The sequence below is a fragment of the Dipodomys merriami genome, unplaced genomic scaffold (assembly GCF_024711535.1).
Source record: "Dipodomys merriami isolate MVZ:Mamm:240054 unplaced genomic scaffold, mDipMer1.0.p SCAF_27, whole genome shotgun sequence".
Taxonomy (NCBI): domain Eukaryota; kingdom Metazoa; phylum Chordata; class Mammalia; order Rodentia; family Heteromyidae; genus Dipodomys; species Dipodomys merriami.
Genome location: NW_027204159.1, coordinates 7,989,986 through 8,012,630, shown reverse-complemented (window position 1 = coordinate 8,012,630; position 22,645 = coordinate 7,989,986). Strand labels below are relative to the sequence as shown.

Sequence of the window (22,645 nt, the reverse complement as noted above, 5' to 3'; positions counted from 1 at the left end):
ATGCATTTCTTAATCCAGAAACAAAAAAAAAGTACCAACCAGAAATTTTAAATATATAAAGAACAACTGAATCAAGAATTTTGATAATAAAAATAGACCCTTTAAAGCCAAGTGCCAGTGTCTCATGCCTGTAATCCTAGCTACTCAGGATGTTGAGATCTGAGGATAGTGGTTCAAAGCCAGCCCAGGCAGGAAAGTCCCCGAGACTCATCCCCAATAAACCACTAGAAAATCGGAAGTGGTGCTGTGGCTCAAGAGGTAGAAAGCCAGCCTTGAGCTGAAGAGCTCAGGGATAGTGCCCAGGCCCAGAGTTCAAGCCCCACCATCATCACCAACAACAACAAAAATAGACCATATGTGGGGGGAAAGGCCAGAATATATATACATATATGTACGTATGGCATAAATGCTTAAGTTCTAGTAATCAGCAACAAAGAGGTTCAGAATACAAAATAAAGGCATTTAAGTTTACTATCTAATAGTGATTACTATTATAATAGTGAAAAGACACTCAACTTCACTTTTTAAAAAACACTAATTAAACCCACAAGGAGAGGCAGCTCTGCATCCAGCAAGCTTTAACTGTAACAAGTAGTGGAGAAGAATAGAGCAACTGAATTAATTAAAATCTTAATTTTAATTAAAATTTAAATTTATTAAACAATTTATTTTTAATTATTTGTTAATTAAATAAATTGAAAATGATTCAATAAATAATTTATTAAAACATTAAAATAATAAATTTTTCATTTTAATTTTTTGGGGGGAGGGTCCGGTCATGGGGCCTGAACTCTGGGCCTGGGTGCTGTCCCTCGGCTCTTCAGCTCAAGACTAGAGCTCTACCAATTGAGCCACAGCACCATTTCCAGCTTTTTTCTTTTTGCTTATGTGGTGCTGAGGAATCGAACCCAGGGCCTCAGGCATGCAAGGCAAGCGCTCTACCACTGAGCCAACTTCCCAGCCCCTAATTTTAATTAAAATTAAAAATAACCAAGATATCAAGAAATGGTTCAAAAAAAAAAAGAAATGGTTCAAAACAAATTGTTGTCTACTCAATAGTCTATTTTAAAGAAATGGAAACAATAAATTACATATATAATAACATGGAAAAATCCTACAAGCACAGTGTCCAGTTCAATAATAAGGAAATGAGATTATAATACTTTAAGCTCATGTATTAAGTTCAACACATGCAAAACTAAACTATTTATTACAAACAAATAATAATAATTGCAGTCATGCAAAAGGTGACCTCTGGGACTCTGACAGGGCTGTGATCAGGTAGATATCAAAAAAGAATACTGGAGTGCCAGACATATTCTAGTTCTTTGAAACTATACTATTTTTCATTTATAAATATTTCCTAAACCACAGATATGTTTGTGTGTATAATTACTTTTTAGTAAGTATGTTACATTTTACAGCCAAAAAATGTTCAAACACAGAAATAACTAGAAAAAGCATTACTCAAACAAAAACTATAGTTGAACTTACAAATTAGGAGAGAAGAGGTAATAAGTATTCATTTGATCAAACCATCACAACCGGAGAAAAAGGCACAACTAAAATAACAAAAAATATGTAGTACAATGGAAGAAAAAATACAATGAAGCATACCATCCATGATATAAACTTAAGGAAGTGGCGCTGTAGCTCAAGTGGTAGAGTGCTCACCTTGAGCTGAAGAGCTGAGGGACAGCACCCAGGCCCAGAGTTCAAGCCCCACAACCAACAAAAAAAAAAAAAAAAAAAAATTCTGTATCCATAATATAAACTTGAATGATCTAAATTCAGAATTAAAAGAAAGACATTATCATATTGAGTTTAAAAGGGAATATTCATTTCTATGCTGTGTGTGTGTGTGTGTGTGTGTGTGTGTGTGTGTGTGTGTGTGTGTGTGTGTGTGTGTGTGTGTGTGTGTGTGTGTGTGTGTGTGTGTGTGTGTGTGTGTGTGTGTGTGTGTGTGTGTGTGTGTGTGTGTGTGTGTGTGTGTGTGTGTGTTTTTCCCAGAGTGTAAACTCAGTGCCTGGGTGCTTTCCCTGAATTTTTCTACCCAATGCTACTGCTCTATCACTTGAGTCATACCTCCACTTCCACTTTTTTAGTGGTTAATTGGAGATAAGAGTTTCACAGACTTTCCTACCTAGCTGGCTTCAAACCAGGGTCCTCAGATCTCACTCTGCCTCCTGACTAGCTAAGATTACAGACAAAAGCCACTTGTGTATCCTTTACTAAGAAGTATAGTTAATGTAATCAATAAAGTTAATGTAACCAACACAGGATTAACAAACAGATATCCACACTTGAGCGCAATTTTGTGCTCAAATCTACTGCTATTGTATTGGAATTTAAAGAAACATTACAGATATGATGAATACTGTTTGTCAAACAATAATGTATGGACTTCTATGTGCTTTTTCTTGATAAACAAAAAGTAAACTACACAAAATGTATGAAGGAAGTATTTTCAAGAACAGATAAGGAATGGGGAAAGCACACGCAAATGAGATGAATCCTAAGATTGTTCACATTTCCTCTTTAAGGCAATTTCTAAACACTGCCAAATTGTTTACTGGGGAAATATTATACCTGGTTGAGAACCACAGCTTTAAAAACCCATATCTGGGCATGCACACACACACATACACAATCTAGCACCTGACATTATAAAATTCAAAATATCTGGCACCTGAGAGGCTGGGAAAGTGGCTTAGTGGTAGAATTCTTGCCTACCATTCCTGAAGCCCTGGGTTTGATTCCTCAGTACCACACAAGCAGAAAAAGCCAGGACTGGCATTGTGGCTCAAGTGGTAGAGACCTGACCAAAGATCCAGTAATGAAAAGAAGAAATAAATCTTATACAAGAAGAGTCAATCAAAAGAAACATATAATGACAAAAATATTCAAATTAATAGAGAAGAGTGTTCAAATATTTATTATAATAATGCTTATATTTGCAAGAATATAGACAGAAGATTAAAATTAAGTGAAGATAAATAAAATAAAAATTTGAAGACCTGAAAGGAATCTTATACCAATAGGAAACAAAGAAAGAAAGAAATGTACTGCCTAGGATCAACAGATATGTTACTTATAAAAGGAACATCAGTGAGTTTGAAACCTTTAAAATATATAAACAAAGGATATCCAGTGAAGCACAGAAAGAAAAGATACAAAAATGAGCAAGTTTCAATGACTTGCAGGATAATATCTAACAATCCAACATATGTATAATTGAAATTCCAAAAAGACTAGAAGGAAACAAAAAACGTTGAATAAATGTGACTAAAAGTTTTCCCAAATTGAATATAAATGGTAAACCTATACATTCAAGAATATCAACAAGCCTAACAGCTAACATTTAAAAAAAACAGACACATAATCAATTTGCAAAAGTAAGTGACAAAAATCAGTGACACTGTATTTGATTCCAGCGCTCTGAATCTTTTATATACACTTCTCTAGTTTGGGGAGGGGAAAGGAAAAACAAAATGCTTAAACAGGGATACAGGTTGACCCATTGTAACAATGAGATGTACAAGACACTACGTTAAAACCAAACTTTACAAATTCAGCTAGGATTAGAAACTTAAGCCAACATTAGTGACATTAATGTTCTTTTTTGTGCACCAATTCCACATGGCAAAATGAATTCCACAGAAATGAAACACTGTTATTGAGCTGGGAAGGTGACCCAGTGTTAGAGTGCTTACCTTGCATGCATGAGGCCCTGGGTTCGATTCCTCAGCACCACATAAGCAAAAAGAAAAAAGCCAGAAGTGGGGCTGTAGCTCAAATGGTAGAGCACTAGCCTTGAGCTGAAGAGCTGAGGGACAGCGCCCAGGGCCAGAGTTCAGGCCCCACTATTGGACCCCCCCAAAAAAAAAAGAAGAAGAAACACTGCTATTTTAGAGAATATAAAAAATGATACAACATATTTTACAAGGAAAACAAAGCAAAAAAAGATTCAAAGTGTTTACTCATATATAAGTGAATAATAAATACATAATTGTCTATCAACACTATGGAATACTACATGATACTAAAAGTGTCAGGATATTGTAGAGACATAAAATGCATCATATGGATTAATTTTTCAAAGAAATAATAGCAAAAATCTTTAGGTGTAAGTACAAAATTGTGTGATATTTAAGCACAAATAAAATGTGAAAATAAAATCGCAGGGAATGTATAAGACTTCTGAGAATAAACAATGATGTCTCTTAAAGACAACAAAGATAAATGAACAGAATGTATAAAAACAATGATTTATAAATTAACACATCTACATGTATAGATTTAAATTAAATTTTAAAACATCAAATTATTAGAGTTATGGTTAGCCTCATTAGAACTAGCTTTTGTAAAATGTTTAAGATCTCACACCATAGGATTTTTGTAAATACATATAAAGATTTTAAATGAGAAGGCCACAAAAACAAAATATTTCTGGTTTTGGACAATGAGGTTGCACTATAGGGGGGAAAAAAGCAAATCCAAATAACTAGAGAGGAATTAATCAAGTACAAGAGGGATTAAATACTGAAGAAATAATCTCAAAATCGGGGTTAAAGATGGCTTAAACGAGTAAGTTTTGCGAGGAAGGCTACATATTAGTATTAAAAAAACCATTTTTAAATATTCGAACTTACCTCTTCCGGGCGGTCTACCTGCCCCTCCCTCTGACATGGTTCTTCTGCTGAACCCAGAGGAGGAGGAAGACTAGGGCTGAAGGCCATGAGATCCGTATTGGATGGAACCACTGCTGAGCACACCCTCTGCCTCCTCTGCTGGGAGTAAGTCAAACTCCCCACCGCGCTGGAGCACACCAGCACAGGCTTCCCAGGCGCGCACGCGCCCTCGCTCCGCCCCACAGCCGCCCCAGAGCACCGCAGCGCCACGTACAGCACCAGCGTCAGCACCAGCAGGCTGCACACCGCGCAGATGGCGATGATCAGGTACACGTTCACGTCCACCAGCGTCGCCTCCGAAGCCACGGCGCCCTCCGATGCACGCAAAGACAGCTTGGGCGATTGGCCGCTGTCCACCAGAGACACCAGCACCGTGGCGGTGGCCGTCAGCGCCGGCTCGCCATGGTCCTTCACCAGCACCAACAGGCGCTGCCTCGCGGCGTCCGCCTCGTCCAGCGCGCGCGTGGTGCTGATCTCGCCCGTGTACAGCCCCACGCGGAACGCGCTGCGCGCACCGGCCGCCGCCGGCTGCAGCTCGTACGACAGCCACGCGTTGTAGCCAGAGTCCGCGTCCACCGCGCGCACCTTGGTCACCACGTGGCCAGCGCCCACCGAGCGCGACAGCACTTCGCTGCGCGCGCCGCCGCCGCCGCCGCCGCCGCCGCCGCCGGAGGCCCCAGCAGCGCAGGCGCATTGTCGTTCTCATCCAGCACGAACACCTGCAGAGTCACGTTGCTGCCCAGGGCGGGCACGCCAGCGTCGCGCGCGCTCACCTGGAACTGCAGCAGCTCCAGCTCCTCGTGGTCCAGCGGCTGCAGCGCGTACACCTTGCCGCTCTCCGCGTGCACCGACACGTAGCTCGACAGCGCGCGCTCGCCCACCCGCCGCTCCACCAGCGAGTACGACACGCGCGCGTTCTCCTGCGCGTCCGCGTCGCGCGCCCACACCGTGAAGATGTGCGAGCCGGGCGCGTTGTTCTCCTTCACGAACACCGTGTACTCGGCCTGTGCGAACACGGGCGCGTTGTCGTTCACGTCGGCCACCTCCACCGACACGCTGGCGGTGGCCCACAGTGGAGGCGAGCCCCCGTCACGCGCGGTCACCACCAACTCATAGTCAGAGATGGTCTCTCGGTCCAAGGGGCTCTCCAGCACTAATGAATAGTAATTTTTGAAGGTGGACACCAGCTTGAAAGGGGTGCGGGGCATTAGGGAACAGGTCACCTGTCCATTGGCACCAGAATCACGGTCGGACACACTGATCAGAGCAATGACAGCATTAGGCTGAGTGTCTTCTTTGACAGGGAGTGACAGGGAAGTGATAATTACCTCTGGTGCATTGTCATTTATGTCTAGTACTTCCACCAAAAGAGTACAATGACCTGTCATTGGAATGTTTCCTTTATCAATTGCCTCCACTGGAATTTCATAAAACGTTTTTTCTTCAAAATCCAGTCTGCCTTTTGTCCTAATTTCTCCACTGTAGGGATTTATGTCAAATGCATATAGCACTGCGGGAGATATAGGTCTTCTAAAGGCGTAGACTACATCTCCATTTGTACCATGATCCGGATCTGTGGCATTTAGTTTGAGTATCAATGTCCCATTGAATACATTCTCCAGCACTCTGACTTTATAAATGAGTCGATCAAATTCTGGGGCATTGTCATTCACATCAGCAATGGTGATGAGCAGCTGCACTGTGCCGGTGAGCTCGGGTTTACCTCCATCAGTGGCTCTCAATAATAAACTATGTTCCTCAATTTCCTCTCTGTCTAATGTTCTCTTTAATACTAGTGACAATGAAGACATTTGCTCACGCTTGTTTGGTGTGTCCAAAGCGAAATAATCGTTGGGATCTAGTCGGTAAGTCAAGGCCGAGTTTACTCCAATATCTGCATCAGATGCGCCATCTAGTGGAAATCTCGTTTCTGGAGGTCTAGATTCTGCAATGATTATGCTTTTGTTCCTTTCAGGAAATACTGGTGGGTTATCATTAATATCTTTAACCTCCACCTCCACGTGGAACACCTGCAGCGGCCTGTCCACGATCACCTCCAGGTGCAGACTGCACTCCGCCCTGCGCCCGCACAGCTCCTCCCGGTCGATCCGACCATTCACAAACAAAATGCCATTCTGCAGATTTACCTCCAGAAGGTCCCCGCGGCCCTTGGACGCCACCCGGAACAGGCGCGGCACCAGCTCTGTCAGCTCCAGCCCCAGGTCCTGCGCGATGCGGCCCACGAAGGTGCCGTGTTTGGCCTCCTCTGGAACGGAGTAGTGGAGCTGGCCGTTCCCAGATTCCCAGGTAGCAAGGAGCAGAAGCGAGAGCAGCAGGCTCCAGGATCCTCGGCTTCTTTGCCAGGAAAACCGCATGATACACTCAAAAGGCTACAGTATATAAAATATTTTACCTGAAAGTGCCTCGCAAGGACCAGTTTTTATGACGTCCTAGTGCAGGAGAATTTGCAACAGATTTTCCAATACCTGGCAAATTTTCTGGAGGAAGGAAGAAACGGTAGCTTTCTCTTCAGAAGTGTTTCAGTGAAGAGCGACACCATGTGCATGAGTGTGTAAGTGTAAGGATGAATATCTTCCCATTTCCCAGCGATTTAAGAGCTTTATTTATCTTCTGATTTTTCTTGCAAATATGTGGTTGAAGATTCAATGTTTGCCTTTCCAGAAGTAGTCATTCTATTCCACTCTGCCTTGAATGATATTTTGTGTCTTCCACTTTTTCCACAATATATTTTACATGTCTAAATTAATATGCAAATCTTTAAATGGAGAATATCATACATGTTTTTTGGATCAATCATCTTCTAGTTCTTTTAGGCCCTTAGGCCTTGGTGGTAACTCCTTTTTTGTGATATTTTTCAAGACCTTACACACACAACAGCCGTTGACTCCAAATGGAAACTTAGCAGTAACATAATGAAACCAATATTGGCAGATGTCAGTAAGTAATATACCTGATTTGGAAGCTAGGAGTGTGGTTCAAATGGTAGAGGGACAACCAAGCAAGCACAGGCCCTGATTTCAAATCTCAGTACCAGATAAAAAGTTCAATGAATACATCATTTATACATTCTTCTGAGTGTGAAGTATGAATATACTTTTGCTTGTAGGAAATGTCTACTCAACTGTGAGTCTGTGGTTTATACATAAGCACACAGTAATCTGTACAAAAATATTCTAAATATTTCAGTTCTCTTTGTAGAAAATACATCAAAAAACAACCTATGCATTTAATAATGTTTAAAGCACTTACAGGTTAAATTTCTTTTTTCTCCCCAATCTTATTTCATCATTACTGAACCTTACTATCATCTAAATTGATTCTAGTGTCCCAAGTCTGTAACAATAACTACAAAGATGTTAATACACCTTTAACAAGAAAGAGAAAGGAATTTTGCTTTTTTCTGTTGCTATGGATACCAAGTCATAAAATTCCAGGCTCTAGGGCTGGGAAGGTAGCTCAGTGGTAGAGCACTTGCCTTGCATGCCTGAGGCCCTGGGTTCAATTCCTCAGCACCACATAAGCAAAAAGAAAAAAAGCCGGAAGTGGCACTGTGGCTCAAGTGGTAGAGTGCTAGCCTTGAGCTGAAGAGCTGAGGGACAGCGCCCAGGCCCAGAGTTCAGGCCCCACAACCAGACCCCCCCAAAAAAAATAATTCCAGGCTTTAATAATTACCATGTTTATTCTGAGTATACTTGAAATGGTAGCTTCATAACCATTTATATTCATATCTGTGGCCCTGCTCACCAGAAAATTTATGTGGAGTATTTGGTATTCTCTTGCCCTCCTAATCCTCTCCTGGTCCATCATTTTAATATATTTTACTCTTACAATATTCTTGCTCTTACAATAGTCCCTTGACTTATTCAAGCACTTTTTGTCTATCAGATTCTACTTACATTGCTTCACTTCTCCACCTACACCACATAGTCAATCATTTACTGTATAGACATGAGACACCCTCAAATCATTCATCTATTTAAATTCTTCTGCTAACATTCTCTTTAGACGCCAACATACAGTTAACTATACATTTTCTCCATTCTTCCTATTGGTCTGCTCGAAAAAAGTCCTTGTTTAACCATGATAAATCTAAATCATCTTTAATTCAACTCTCAAAGAAATTTATAATCTTCTGTCTCAACTTCAGCCCTACTACGACTTTCACATCATCTTCCCTTTGAGATATAAATCATAAAACAGTAACTTAAGGGCTCTTTTTTTTAACATCAATACTTTTTTATAAAAGTATCTATTTTTCCCTATTGGTTCAAAGAAAAATGGTCCACCATTTTAAGGCAATACTATTTTCCATTCTTTTCTTCTTAACATTTTCATCTTCACCTTCATTCCCTGATGCCTGTCTTTCCTTTAGTGTCTCCTTCAGTTACTTCTTTCTTGCACCGATAAGATACTCAAACACTTCTAATTATGTATTTAAACATAATACTTCTAGAAAAAACTGCTGTTTATCTCATTTTCTTCGCCTAGATTAACATGCATATTGATTTTATGTTGGCTAGCAGTTGCCTAGTCTCCCTGTGATTTCAAGTCTATTATAGTAGGTCAAATAAAAAGGTTCTCCTCTCAGTTCTCCAGAGGAAACCCAGCCTAATCAACTCCTGATCCAAGGCTGTGAGAGAATAATTTTTTTTTTTATCTTATACCACTCTTTGGTCATTTCTTATAGCAGCCCTAAAAACTGATACAACTTCCCACCTAAAATCTTTTCTTGTACATATTATTTTTTTCAAACTCTCTTAATGATTTTATACCTTCACAATTTTATTTTTCATAAAGGAAATACTCTCAAATCATTATCTATAATCTGAGTTCCACACCCATATTTTCAATTGCAATAAAATTATCTTAGAAACTCTAAATTAGTATGTTATTAAATGTTACTTTCCAATCCCTTACTGAACACACACACACACACACACACACACACACACACACACACACACACACACACACACACACACACACACACCACACACACAAGTTCTGCAGCTCAGCTGGAAAATATAGTTTGGGGAAATCTCATTCTCCCAGTTGACCAAACTAAAAGAGCAAATGCTATCAACTTTATAATTTCTCTTGTATGTCTTTAGTCAGTCATCATTTCCTGTTTCTATTTTGCTAATGCCTCTTGTATGTGGTTCTTTTGATTCATCTCTATTGCCATAACTTAAGTCTCCATGTCTCTAGATATTTAAATTCTTATAAATATTATCTACTGGTTTTCCATACTTCAGAATCTCTAGTTCTTTGAGTATACATTCAACAAAGAGAACTAAGCTCATTTATTTTCCCCCTGTAACTCTTTTCTATTGAAAGGTTATCTGTCCTTCAAGACATATTGGCATAAAATAATGTCTAATCACTGGACCTCACTCCCTTCTAAGATAGGGAATATTTCCCAGCCAATATATTTCAACATATTAGTTCAAGATGATCAATTAAACATATGCTATATTCCAAAGGAAGAGATATTGGAAGAGAAGCAAATGCTAGAACGTTGAATACCTTCCAAACCACGCAAAGAGGTAAAAAGTTTTATATTCTGATCAAAGAGAAGCTTTTTAATACATCTGTAGAAGAAACTTGCAAAACATAAAATGTGCTTTTGAAGGTTCACCTATAATGGGAACAGAGTAGTATAACAACATAATGACTTTGGAATCCTGGGAAACTAGGTTATGAACCACTTCTCAATATCTATGGGACTTATTTTTTATCTGTAAAATATGGCTGGTAGCTGTAGAACTTGCACTATACACCTTATTTGATAATTTATGGGAGTAATTCAATTGAAAGTATCAGTAGATGGCCTGGACAGCCACAGAGGTCCCTATGTATTCTGACACTTTAAATCAGAGAATCTCATCAACCATGGAAGGTGTTGCCCTACTATTTGAGGGGCTGAAGCAGGAGGATTTTTAAGGTTAGCACCACCCTAGACTACAAAATAAGCCACATGTCAACAAAAAAGAAAATATCATAAGAGCTGAGGATGTGGATTCAGGATAAAGTGCTTGCCTAGCATTCAAAGGCCATGAATTTAGTTTCCAACACCACAAACACAATAGCATTAATTGTAAGATGTGCTATTATTTATGTGCCACCAAGAGAGAAAAAATCCAAACAAATTGTTTTCAGTCATCATTTAGATTATATTTAAATTATTTAAATTAATGATTTTGTTATATTTTATGTATATAAAAATAGCATAGTGGCCAATGTCACTTAAAATAACAAGGTGTTACTCAAAAGACGAATGTAAGACCAAAAGAAGCTCAGGAACGGCACCCAAGCTCTGATTTCAAACCGTCCAAGACTGGGACAAAAACAAACAGGATAACATTATGAAGGAAAATAAAATACAGATGTAATTATAAACCAAGGCATTAAAAGAAACAAAAATAGTTGAATGATGCCAATTACTTACTTCGCTGAGATGATTTAAACCATCCTCTTGAGGTTGTGGAAGACAAGGACTGAAGGCCATGAGATCCGCATTGGATGGGACCACTCCTGAGCACACCCTTTGCCGCCTCTGTTGGGAGTAGGACAAACTCCCCACCGCGCTGGAGCACACCAGCACAGGCTTCCCAGATGTGCAAGTGCCCTGTACGGGCGCCGCCCAGCACCGCAGGGCTGTGTACGAGAACAGCGTGAGCACCAACAGACTGGACACCGCGCAGATGGCGATGATCAGGTACACATTCACACCCACCAGCGAGGTATCTGGGCCAACAACACCCAAAGATACCCGGGAAGTCTTAGGCTCCTGGCTGCTGTCCACCAGAGACACCAGCACCGTGGCGGTGGCCGTCAGCGCCGGCTCGCCATGGTCCTTCACCAGCACCAACAGGCGCTGCCTCGCGGCGTCCGCCTCGTCCAGCGCGCGCGTGGTGCTGATCTCGCCCGTGTACAGCCCCACGCGGAACGCGCTGCGCGCACCGGCCGCCGCCGGCTGCAGCTCGTACGACAGCCACGCGTTGTAGCCAGAGTCCGCGTCCACCGCGCGCACCTTGGTCACCACGTGGCCAGCGCCCACCGAGCGCGACAGCACTTCGCTGCGCGCGCCGCCGCCGCCGCCGCCGCCGCCGCCGCCGCCGGGAGGCCCCAGCAGCGCAGGCGCATTGTCGTTCTCGTCCAGCACGAACACCTGCAGAGTCACGTTGCTGCCCAGGGCGGGCACGCCAGCGTCGCGCGCGCTCACCTGGAACTGCAGCAGCTCCAGCTCCTCGTGGTCCAGCGGCTGCAGCGCGTACACCTTGCCGCTCTCCGCGTGCACCGACACGTAGCTCGACAGCGCGCGCTCGCCCACCCGCCGCTCCACCAGCGAGTACGACACGCGCGCGTTCTCCTGCGCGTCCGCGTCGCGCGCCCACACCGTGAAGATGTGCGAGCCGGGCGCGTTGTTCTCCTTCACGAACACCGTGTACTCGGCCTGTGCGAACACGGGCGCGTTGTCGTTCACGTCGGCCACCTCCACCGACACGCTGGCGGTGGCCCACAGTGGAGGCGAGCCCCCGTCACGCGCGGTCACCACCACCTTATACTCAGAGATGGTCTCTCGGTCCAGAGTGCTATCCAGTACCAATGAATAATAGTTTCTGAAGGTGGACACCAGCTTGAAGGGGAGGTGTGGTGTCAGAGAACAGGTCACCTGTCCATTGGCACCAGAGTCACGGTCGGACACGCTGATCAGGGCGATGACCGTGCCCACTTGTGCATCCTCTGGCACAGGGAGTGACATTGAAGTAATGATTATCTCCGGTATGTTGTCATTCAGGTCCAGAACTTCCACCAGAACCATGCTGTGCCCTACCATGGAAGGAATTCCTTTATCAATGGCATTAATTTGAATTTCATAAGCATTGTTCTCTTCAAAATCCAGGTTCCCATAAATTCTAATGTCACCAGTGTCTGCATTTATTGAAAATAGACATTTTTCGCTCCTTGGCATAATCTTTCTGATTCCATAGGAAATTTCTCTATTCAAACCTTCGTCTGGATCAGAAGCATTTACTTGAATTACTCTTGTGTCATTTTGGACATTTTCAAACAGCATAACTCTATAACTAGGCTTATCAAACTCAGGTGCGTTGTCATTTACGTCCAAGATGGTTACTTGAATCTGAGCAGAGCCTGTTAACTCTGGTTTACCTCCATCAATGACCATCAATGATAAGCTCAGTTCTTGCGTTTCTTCTCTATCAAGTAACTTCCGAAGAATTAATACAGGCAATACATTCTTATCCTTTTTTGTTACTATTTTAAGTGCAAAATACTCATTTACACTTAACATGTAGGTCAGAAGAGAGTTAACACCTATATCTGCATCAGAAGCGCCCTCTAGAGGAAACTGACTGTCCAGAGGGACAGACTCATAAATGAGTACCTTCTGTTCTATTTCTGTGAAGAAAGGCGGGTTGTCGTTAATGTCGCTCACCTCCACCTCCACGTGGAACACTTGCAGCGGCCTGTCCACGATCACCTCCAGGTGCAGGCTGCACTCCGCGCTGCGCCCGCACAGCTCCTCCCGGTCGATCCGACCATTCACAAACAAAATGCCATTCTGCAGATTTACCTCCAGAAGGTCCCCGCGGCCCTTGGATGCCACCCGGAACAGGCGCGGCACCAGCTCTGTCAGCTCCAGCCCCAGGTCCTGCGCGATGCGGCCCACGAAGGTGCCGTGTTTGGCCTCCTCGGGGACCGAGTAGTGAAGCTGGCCGCTCCCTGATTCCCAGGCAGTGAGGAGCAGAAGCGAGAGCAGCAGACGCTGGGACCTCAGCCTTCCTCCCCAGATAAACACCATTGCAGACAATGAGGTCCTTTGAAGTGGAACTGCCTATTTTAAAGAAGCACTAGCAGGAGATCTTTTATGAAGAGTCTCTGATTTCTGTATGTATCTATGCAGTAAGTTTTGTCTAGAGTTCCAGTCACTATGGAATCAGTCCTCTTCTATGAATGGTTGGAATGTGGGTGCGGTGACAAAATGTTCCTTTTTTATTCTGAGTTTATAGCGACATCATGCGACAGATTATGTATATACAAGATAAATCCTTAGATTCTTATAGATACCCCATTTGTTGGTCACTCTTATTCAATTCTTGGATATTTTTATGCATCATTTTAATGATAGTATTTATATCCACGTATTTATATACAAATATATATATGGTATATATACACATATGATATAGTAACAAAACAAAAGTACGTCAACTATGTAATTTTTTAAAACTTCTGATCCAAAGCTTATCACTAATCTTTGAAATATAGCCTGATTGAAGCTAAAGAACAATATACCTAACTCCTGCCTGATTATGACTTACAATTCAGTGTTTTGATTATTTTTATTCTTTGAAGCAGTTTATAGAACATTTGGAAGGAATTATATACCATCGAATAAATGAAACTAAAATGTTTAAAAACTAACCATTATTTCATTATCTAAATTGTTTTAGTCATAAACCAGTAAATATTAGAATTCATAAAAAATAAGTGAAGTGTTATTACTTTTGGTTCCTTGGTGCTTAATTATGATGGCTTTTATGGCCACAGTTCTCACTCCTCTAACATTTTAAAGCAAAACCTGAGTATCAGTTCTATGGAGTTCAGTTCTAGCAAGATGAATTTTTTTCATGCAAAATGTTGAGTCAAAGCTTCCAAATCTCACAGCATTCTATGGTGACAATGGAAGACTAATATACAAAAGACCTCCAAGTATTTTGGAGCCAAATCTGATATTTATTTCCTCTCTAAATCTTCCTCTATAGGCCAATTAGTAGTTACTCAGAATGTACTGCTCTTCAGAAAATCAGAATGGAGACTATGATGCAAGTGAGAATCAAAAAATCATTTATAATATTATTGATTAACTCAAGACTAGAGTGTCACAGTGAACAAGTAACTATAGATTTCATAAGCTCATGAATGTACACATCAAAAAATCTAAGTGCATAATTTTCTGCCAGCCTTTTACATTTAAAAATAACAACTGAGAGACCTTGATATAACAACAAGCAAAATACAACTGAGAATGGTTCCACAAGCATAAGTCAATCCTAAAACTGCCTACTTGATAAACATTTGAATTTTGGTGTTTCCAGACTATTTATATTATCTAATGTCATCATGAAGTCTTTCATTCCATATTTTCCATTTTCAAAAATGTCAGCATACCATAATTGCAAAAGAACTTTAATTAAAAACAGTGCATTTTGTAGCTCTCACACACTGAGATAATAAAATTATTAAAGAAATAGAATTCTAAATTTAGCTTTCACAAGGTTGAACTAGAAAATAAAATGGAGCTATAATTTTATACTAAAGAATGTAATCTTATGAAGACTAAACCTAGATCTGTTTTTAAAAAATTAGTTCATTAATTATTTTTGTCATGCACAAGTAATGATTGATCAAATTTAATCAAAATAACCCAATGCTTTTTTTAAAATTTCAACTTAAATTTCAACCTTTACTTAGGGATAGGCAATAATGTATGGCCTACATAAAATTCACATTTATTATCTTTACATGGTTCCAACATCGATATAATAATTTAACCACTTTTCCTTGAAAGATGTTTTATATTTTGTATCACATTGCCTAATTTTAAATACTTGAAACTGATTTTATTGAATTGATGCTGTAGTATGATGTTCTTGTCCCAAGAATCAGAAATGAGCTTTAGCGTGCATTCCTTCAAAATACTGTGGCAAATGGTTTGGTATGTTAAGGGAAAATGGCCATTTGTGAGTCTTAAGGGTGTTGTGGTTCCATCACTCTACAGCATCTTAGAGTCATATAGAAGAACAATAGTCTAGGGATAAATGATCTTTCTTACACTCTTTTGATATGATTATCCCATATGGAAAGGAAAACTAACGAACATTAAAGATAGTCATTAGAAATAAAGCCATTAAAATATCAAATATATGCAACAATTGTCAGCAAGCCTTTATCTTAATAGAGATAACTTTTGGAAAAGTAGTAAAGAAAGCTAATGAGGAGCTAGTGAGTGCCAGTTGCTCACATCTATGACCCTACCCACTCAGGAGGCTAAGATCTGAGGATCATGGTGACAAGCCAGCCCAGGTAGAAAAGTCCCTGTGAGAATATATAAATGGCACTGTGGCCCAAAGTGGTAGAACCTTAGCTTACAGCAAAAGCACTTAGGGAGAGAGCCCAGTCCTTGAGTTCAAGCCCTACAAACAACAAAAATAAAAAACTAATGAACAGATAAAGCAGATATTATGGCTCATATATGACTAATACATGCATGTCTTAAGCAATGGTGCATTATTTAGTTGAAGAATTTTAATTGCCTTGTTTATTTTGGAAGCTGTCTTGTGTGAACTTGTATTTGACAAATATTTTGCCATTTCATGAGAAAAATCAAGACAGAAATTACATTATTTTAATGCAAGCAGCAGAACAGAATGCAAGGTTTGCCTCTTTTTCTCCAAATATGCTGAATTTGGTTGTTCCACAGCAGTAGCACTATTATGAGTACTCAACCCAATAGAAAAAAAAATGTAAGTCATTTCAGAGCAAATGAAGAGGGTTCCCAAATTGAAACAAGCCTTTTCTTCAAAGGTCAACTGATCTCATGAAATGAAAATAAAATCACAGCAAAACATTGCTAACAAACATCACCAGATTAGAGTGACTCCCAGTGCTCATCCACATCACTATGATTAGAGATAAAATGGTGTGAGTAGGTCACAAAAAAGCGATTACTTCTGCTCAAGTAACTAAGCAGAGAAGTAATCTTTGTCACTTACTATATACAATTTTCTCACAGATAATTGAAAAAAACAAGACATTTTATATTTCATCATCTGATTATATGATTAAAAGACAAGCTATAGGAATAATCCAGCATTGAAGAGACATTATTTTTAATTTAAAATAGATTAAATTTTTTCACAAAAGTGAATTCCAAACAATTGAACACACACATTTGAAAAAGAGAAATTTATATTAAAAAAAAAACTCACCTGTCCAAGGTGGTTACATCCTGACTCTTGTCTCTCCCTTTCATCTTCTCTATCCAAATTGGGAGTCAGGCTCGGGCTAAAGGCCATGAGATCCGTATTGGATGGAACCACTGCTGAGCACACCCTCTGCCTCCTCTGCTGGGAGTAAGTCAAACTCCCCACCGCGCTGGAGCACACCAGCACAGGCTTCCCAGGCGCGCACGCGCCCTCGCTCCGCCCCACAGCCGCCCCAGAGCACCGCAGCGCCACGTACAGCACCAGCGTCAGCACCAGCAGGCTGCACACCGCGCAGATGGCGATGATCAGGTACACGTTCACGTCCACCAGCGTCGCCTCCGAAGCCACGGCGCCCTCCGATGCACGCAAAGACAGCTTGGGCGATTGGCCGCTGTCCACCAGAGACACCAGCACCGTGGCGGTGGCCGTCAGCGCCGGCTCGCCATGGTCCTTCACCAGCACCAACAGGCGCTGCCTCGCGGCGTCCGCCTCGTCCAGCGCGCGCGTGGTGCTGATCTCGCCCGTGTACAGCCCCACGCGGAACGCGCTGCGCGCACCGGCCGCCGCCGGCTGCAGCTCGTACGACAGCCACGCGTTGTAGCCAGAGTCCGCGTCCACCGCGCGCACCTTGGTCACCACGTGGCCAGCGCCCACCGAGCGCGACAGCACTTCGCTGCGCGCGCCGCCGCCGCCGCCGCCGCTGCCGCCGGGAGGCCCCAGCAGCGCAGGCGCATTGTCGTTCTCGTCCAGCACGAACACCTGCAGAGTCACGTTGCTGCCCAGGGCGGGCACGCCAGCGTCGCGCGCGCTCACCTGGAACTGCAGCAGCTCCAGCTCCTCGTGGTCCAGCGGCTGCAGCGCGTACACCTTGCCGCTCTCCGCGTGCACTGACACGTAGCTCGACAGCGCGCGCTCGCCCACCCGCCGCTCCACCAGCGAGTACGACACGCGCGCGTTCTCCTGCGCGTCCGCGTCGCGCGCCCACACCGTGAAGATGTGCGAGCCGGGCGCGTTGTTCTCCTTCACGAACACCGTGTACTCGGCCTGTGCGAACACGGGCGCGTTGTCGTTCACGTCAGCCACCTCCACCGACACGCTGGCGGTGGCCCACAGCGGAGGCGAGCCCCCGTCACGCGCGGTCACCACCAACTCATAGTAAGAGATGGTCTCTCGGTCCAGGGCGCTGTCCAGGACTAACGAGTAATAATTTTTGAAGGTGGACACCAGCTTGAAGGGTGTGGCAGGAGTCAGGGAGCAGGTCACCTGCCCATTGACCCCAGAGTCAAGGTCGGACACGCTAATCAAGGCAATCACGGTGCTGGGCTGAGCATCCTCGGGGACTGAGAAGGACAGAGAATTCACGATGATTTTAGGGGAATTATCATTAGTGTCTAAGATTTCTATCCAAACGGTACAGTGACCGGCCATTGGGGGAGTTCCCTTATCTGTGGCTTGAACTTCAATTTCATAAAACTTATTTTCTTCATAATCTAAAGATCCATTGACCCTCATTTCTCCATTATTTTCATCTAGTGTAAATAAGTGTCTTCCATTGGGTTTGATGGATAACAAGGAGTAGGTTACCTCGCGGTTTACTCCTTCATCTCTATCCGTGGCGTTCAGCTTTATCACAAGAGTTTCTTCTGGAATGTTTTCCATCAGCTTTACTCTATATTCTAACTGATCAAATTCCGGATCATTGTCGTTAACATCCAAGACTTGAACAAACAGCTGAACTGTGCCTGTCAGTTCCGGTTTTCCTCCGTCGGTAGCTGTCAGTAGCAAATTAAATTCCGGGATTTTTTCTCTATCCAGAGACTTTTTTAATACAAGGGACAGTCTTTTCGTCTGCTTACTATTTGTTGGTGACTCCAGAGAAAAATACTCATTTTGACTCAGTCTGTAGGCCAGCACCGCGTTCTCTTCTATATCCGCATCAGACGCGCCCTCTAGCGGAAAGCGGGACTCGGGTTGCTTAGATTCATAAATCAGCAGCTTTTGTTCTTTGAGAGAGAAGACCGGCGGGTTGTCGTTAATGTCCTTCACCTCCACCTCCACGTGGAACACCTGCAGCGGCCTGTCCACGATCACCTCCAGGTGCAGACTGCACTCCGCCCTGCGCCCGCACAGCTCCTCCCGGTCGATCCGACCATTCACAAACAAAATGCCATTCTGCAGATTTACCTCCAGAAGGTCCCCGCGGCCCTTGGACGCCACCCGGAACAGGCGCGGCACCAGCTCCGTCAGCTCCAGCCCCAGGTCCTGCGCGATGCGACCCACGAAGGTGCCGTGTTTGGCCTCCTCGGGGACGGAGTAATGGAGCTGGCCGCTCCCGGTCTTCCAGTATGCCAGGAGCAGAAGCGAGAGCAGAAGTCGCAGAGTACCCAATCCCCTTCTCTGAAAGCCTACCATTGCATATGAAATTGGCTTCTAAAATAAAAATCCTTTACACTTACAGCGCCAGAGACTTCAGTTCAGGTTTAATGTCGCGCTGAATTTTTGAGAAGGTTCAAAGGATCCTTTTACAGCGTTCAGCTTATGCTGAATGCCGGACTGTGCAGCCCAAGCTATGGCCGAACTCTTTCCCTCAAGTAAAGAGCGACACCTGGTGCCTGAAATTGTGAGTACTTTCCATTTCACCCACTATTTCGTAAACGTTTTTCCGTAAATAATTCCAAAATTCTTATTCATGAAATATTCAGAGTTTAAGTTACATTCACACCAAATACATATGGAAATGGCTCTTTATTTCTTGGCTAACATGTTTTAAACATTGTTTCTGTTTCATTGAGTTAATTTTTCTTTTGCTCCCCTAAATATTTAGAGGGAAAAATGGTTTTTAAAATATCATGTTAAAACTAGGATAACCATTTCCTGAAGGCCTTTGTCCCGCATATAAAAATATCAAATTTGAATTCCCTTAAGTCCAGCCTTCCTTGTTACTTAGGCTGCTAGGAAGCTCAGGGGAAAAGAAAATGCATTTGACAGTGGGGGGGGAGTGTTTTTTGCTGAACCTGGAGCCTTCTGTATATTCAGTAAGTGTTCTATCACTGAGCTACAGGCCTAGACTTCATGTTCTACATGCTATGTTCTTATCCATGTTAATGAACCTTCTCAAAACTCTTAATTCTTGAAGATGACCAATAATACTAGTATAAATATATATGGGGTACAATTCAGTGTTTCAACACATATATCTATTGTGTCATGCTCAAATCAGGGTTATTAACATATCCAGAACTTTAAATATTTATCATTTCTTTGACATGAAAATGCAAAAAATTCTCTTTTACTTATATTGAAGTATATAATGCACTATATCATATCTATGTTCTTCTGATTTGCTATTGCATTCAATTACAAGTGACTTTATGTCCATTTAAAAACAAGAAAGCAATCAGAAAAGCCTTTGAATTTTGTCATTTAAAACATAGAAAACATAAAAAATGGGAAAAATCTGATAAAGATGAATTTTTCATTGATGTGATTAATGTGATTTCTCACATTAGTTGCATTGTTAATAGTATAAGAGTTCAAAATGTAGCTGGGCGCCAGTGCCTCACATCTAAATATTCCTAGCTACTCAAGAGGCTGAGATCTGAAAAAGTAGGAAAGTCCATGAGACTCTTATCTCCAATAAACCACCAGAAAACTGGAAGTGGTGATGTGACCCAAGTGGCAGAACACTCACCCTGAGCTGAAATGCTCAGGGACAGCATCCAGGTCCAGAGTTCAAGCTCGACAACCAATTTTTTTAAAAAGATTTCAAAATAAAAGTCAATGATATTACAGAAGTAATCTTTTGGAATTTTATTATCATTAATTAAAATCACCATGGAAAATCTGTACTATTTGGTCTTTCCACATAAGCAATTTGGTTTCATTAATTCAATCAAGATATACTGATGAAATGGTTTGTTGTAGAAGGATCAAGTTTGCAATCAATGACAAATCAATCCTTGGTTCAAGGGAAATGATTCTTGAATATATTTTTACTCAGTGTCTGATATTTATTAAACCATAGAAAATAGTCAAACAAGTAGTTAGACTAAATGACTATTGTCTTGAAGATTAGAATGGAATTTTATACAGTACTAAGTAATAAATAGGAATAGTTGATTTTAGTTTTCTAGTCTTTATAATATAATTTTGTTGCATTTTCCCTGTATTTTCATATCCACTTGACACTAGGGAGGAAAGAAATGATGCAACAAAAATTTAGAGAAACAAGTGATTCAGAATAAATATCATGCTAGCTTGAATATTTTAACCTAGAAGAGATGATGGTATCACACATTTGAATTAAAACAAGATGCTACTTTAAGTGTTAATTGCAAATCATACATTAATTTATTTATATATAAAGTGCACTGAGTGAACACCCCGTCATTAAATAATTTGATTAGATGTTTGAATCTGTAAGATGGTAATGATCCATTGTTTGCATGTTTGGGCTGTGGTATTTCAGGTGTTACCATCTCAACCCCTCCCAGAGTAAATATTTTGCTCTTTCTGAACTCATATTTGTAAATAGGCCTAAAATCTGGCTATTGACAATATGGAGAAATTTTATCAGCTTCATTGTTCCAATGACTTTGCAGATGCAATTGTGCCTGACTTTTACTAAACTAATGCAATTAGTCTTAAATTCTGTTTTGGCCTGTTCATCATATATTAGAGTACAACATCTTATATTCTATTGGCCTTATTATCAGCTATTAATATTCCATGTAGTTCTAGTGTTATTTCTGAAAACATAAACAGAAATAAAATGTGAAACCACCTTGGAACCCCAAGAGATTATTCAAAATCAGACTATACATTTCTCTCCAAGTATTGTACTAACAAAACTGTAGAATTTACTCAATGGTGTTGACTCTGCTCTGTCATGGATTACTCAAGTAAACAGAGCTATTTGACCTCAAATCATTTGTTTGGTTTGTATGATGCAAACAATGCTAGATCCAGAAAGACCTATTTACAGCTAAAGAATTTCATAGGAAACCACTATCTTAAAATTGTTAATAAAATATGCAATACTGTAAACACCATGAAGCTATTATTAAAGAATCTTGATACTGCATGGCAAAAGGTCCTCAAGCCTCTAATCCTGTCTCTTTGGAAGACAGAGTTCAGGGGATCACAGTTTGAGAACAGCTGGAGGAAAAAGTTTGCAACTAATGTATTGAAGTCCTCAACCAATGTATTGAACAGAGAGAAGATCTGAATAAAGCTCTACATTCCCTTGAAAAAAAAGAATGGCTTGCTGCATGCCAGTGGCTTGCCTTTGTAATCCTAATTACTCAGGAAACTGAAATCTGAGGATTGAGATTCAATGACAGCCCTAGCAGAAAAAGCCAAGAGATTCTATCTCCAATTAACCAGCAAAATTCAGTACTAAGGTATGGCTTAAGTGCTAGAACACCAGCCATGAGCAAAAAGCCTAGCAATAGCAGGAGGCCCTACCTGAATTCAAGACACACACACACACACACACACACACACACACGTGGAGAAAGAAAGTGAAAGAATGAATCTGATTCTTAAGTATATTTGTAGGACAGCCAAATTTGGTGGACAAAAGTAGGTAAATAACTTAGCTTCTCTTATCTTTAAAATTTGGAGTCATATGTACATTACTTTGCAAATTATTATAAGGACTAAATGAAATAATAGATATTAAGCCCTTCACACCATATCAAGCAAATACAAATAACTTACAAAATGGTAGTTCATTATATGAAAAGCAAAAAATGCCATCAATGAAAATACTCTATCAAAATAAGCTAGAATATAGGAGGTTTTCCTAATGTTCATCTTCATAGATAGTATCCTCCCCAAATTCAACATTGAAGACAGAAATTGCCCCAATACTTCAGCTATTATATTAAATTCACCATTTTTATAGCATGGTTTTCC

The 22,645-nt window shown here is 41.5% G+C and overlaps 1 protein-coding gene across 12 annotated transcripts in view; it reads right to left on the bottom strand.

Moving 5' to 3' along the window:
- The window catches only part of LOC138837419 (protocadherin alpha-C2), a 218,732-nt gene that overhangs the window by 110,565 nt on the left and 85,522 nt on the right, over nt 1-22,645 (bottom strand). The window contains exons 1-2 of one of the 12 annotated variants that reach the window (XM_070036203.1): nt 11,161-13,644; nt 7,790-7,870 (exon numbers count right to left, since the gene is read on the bottom strand). The exons of 8 other annotated variants lie outside the window; for them this stretch is intronic. In XM_070036203.1, coding sequence (XP_069892304.1) covers nt 7,826-7,870; nt 11,161-13,539 — 2,424 coding nt within the window. In that variant the 5' untranslated portion in view covers nt 13,540-13,644 and the 3' untranslated portion in view covers nt 7,790-7,825. Of the gene's footprint in view, nt 1-7,789; nt 7,886-11,160; nt 13,645-16,729; nt 19,218-22,645 lie in introns of those variants that run through there. 3 more of the 12 variants (XM_070036201.1, XM_070036191.1, XM_070036197.1) reach the window with 3 other exon arrangements.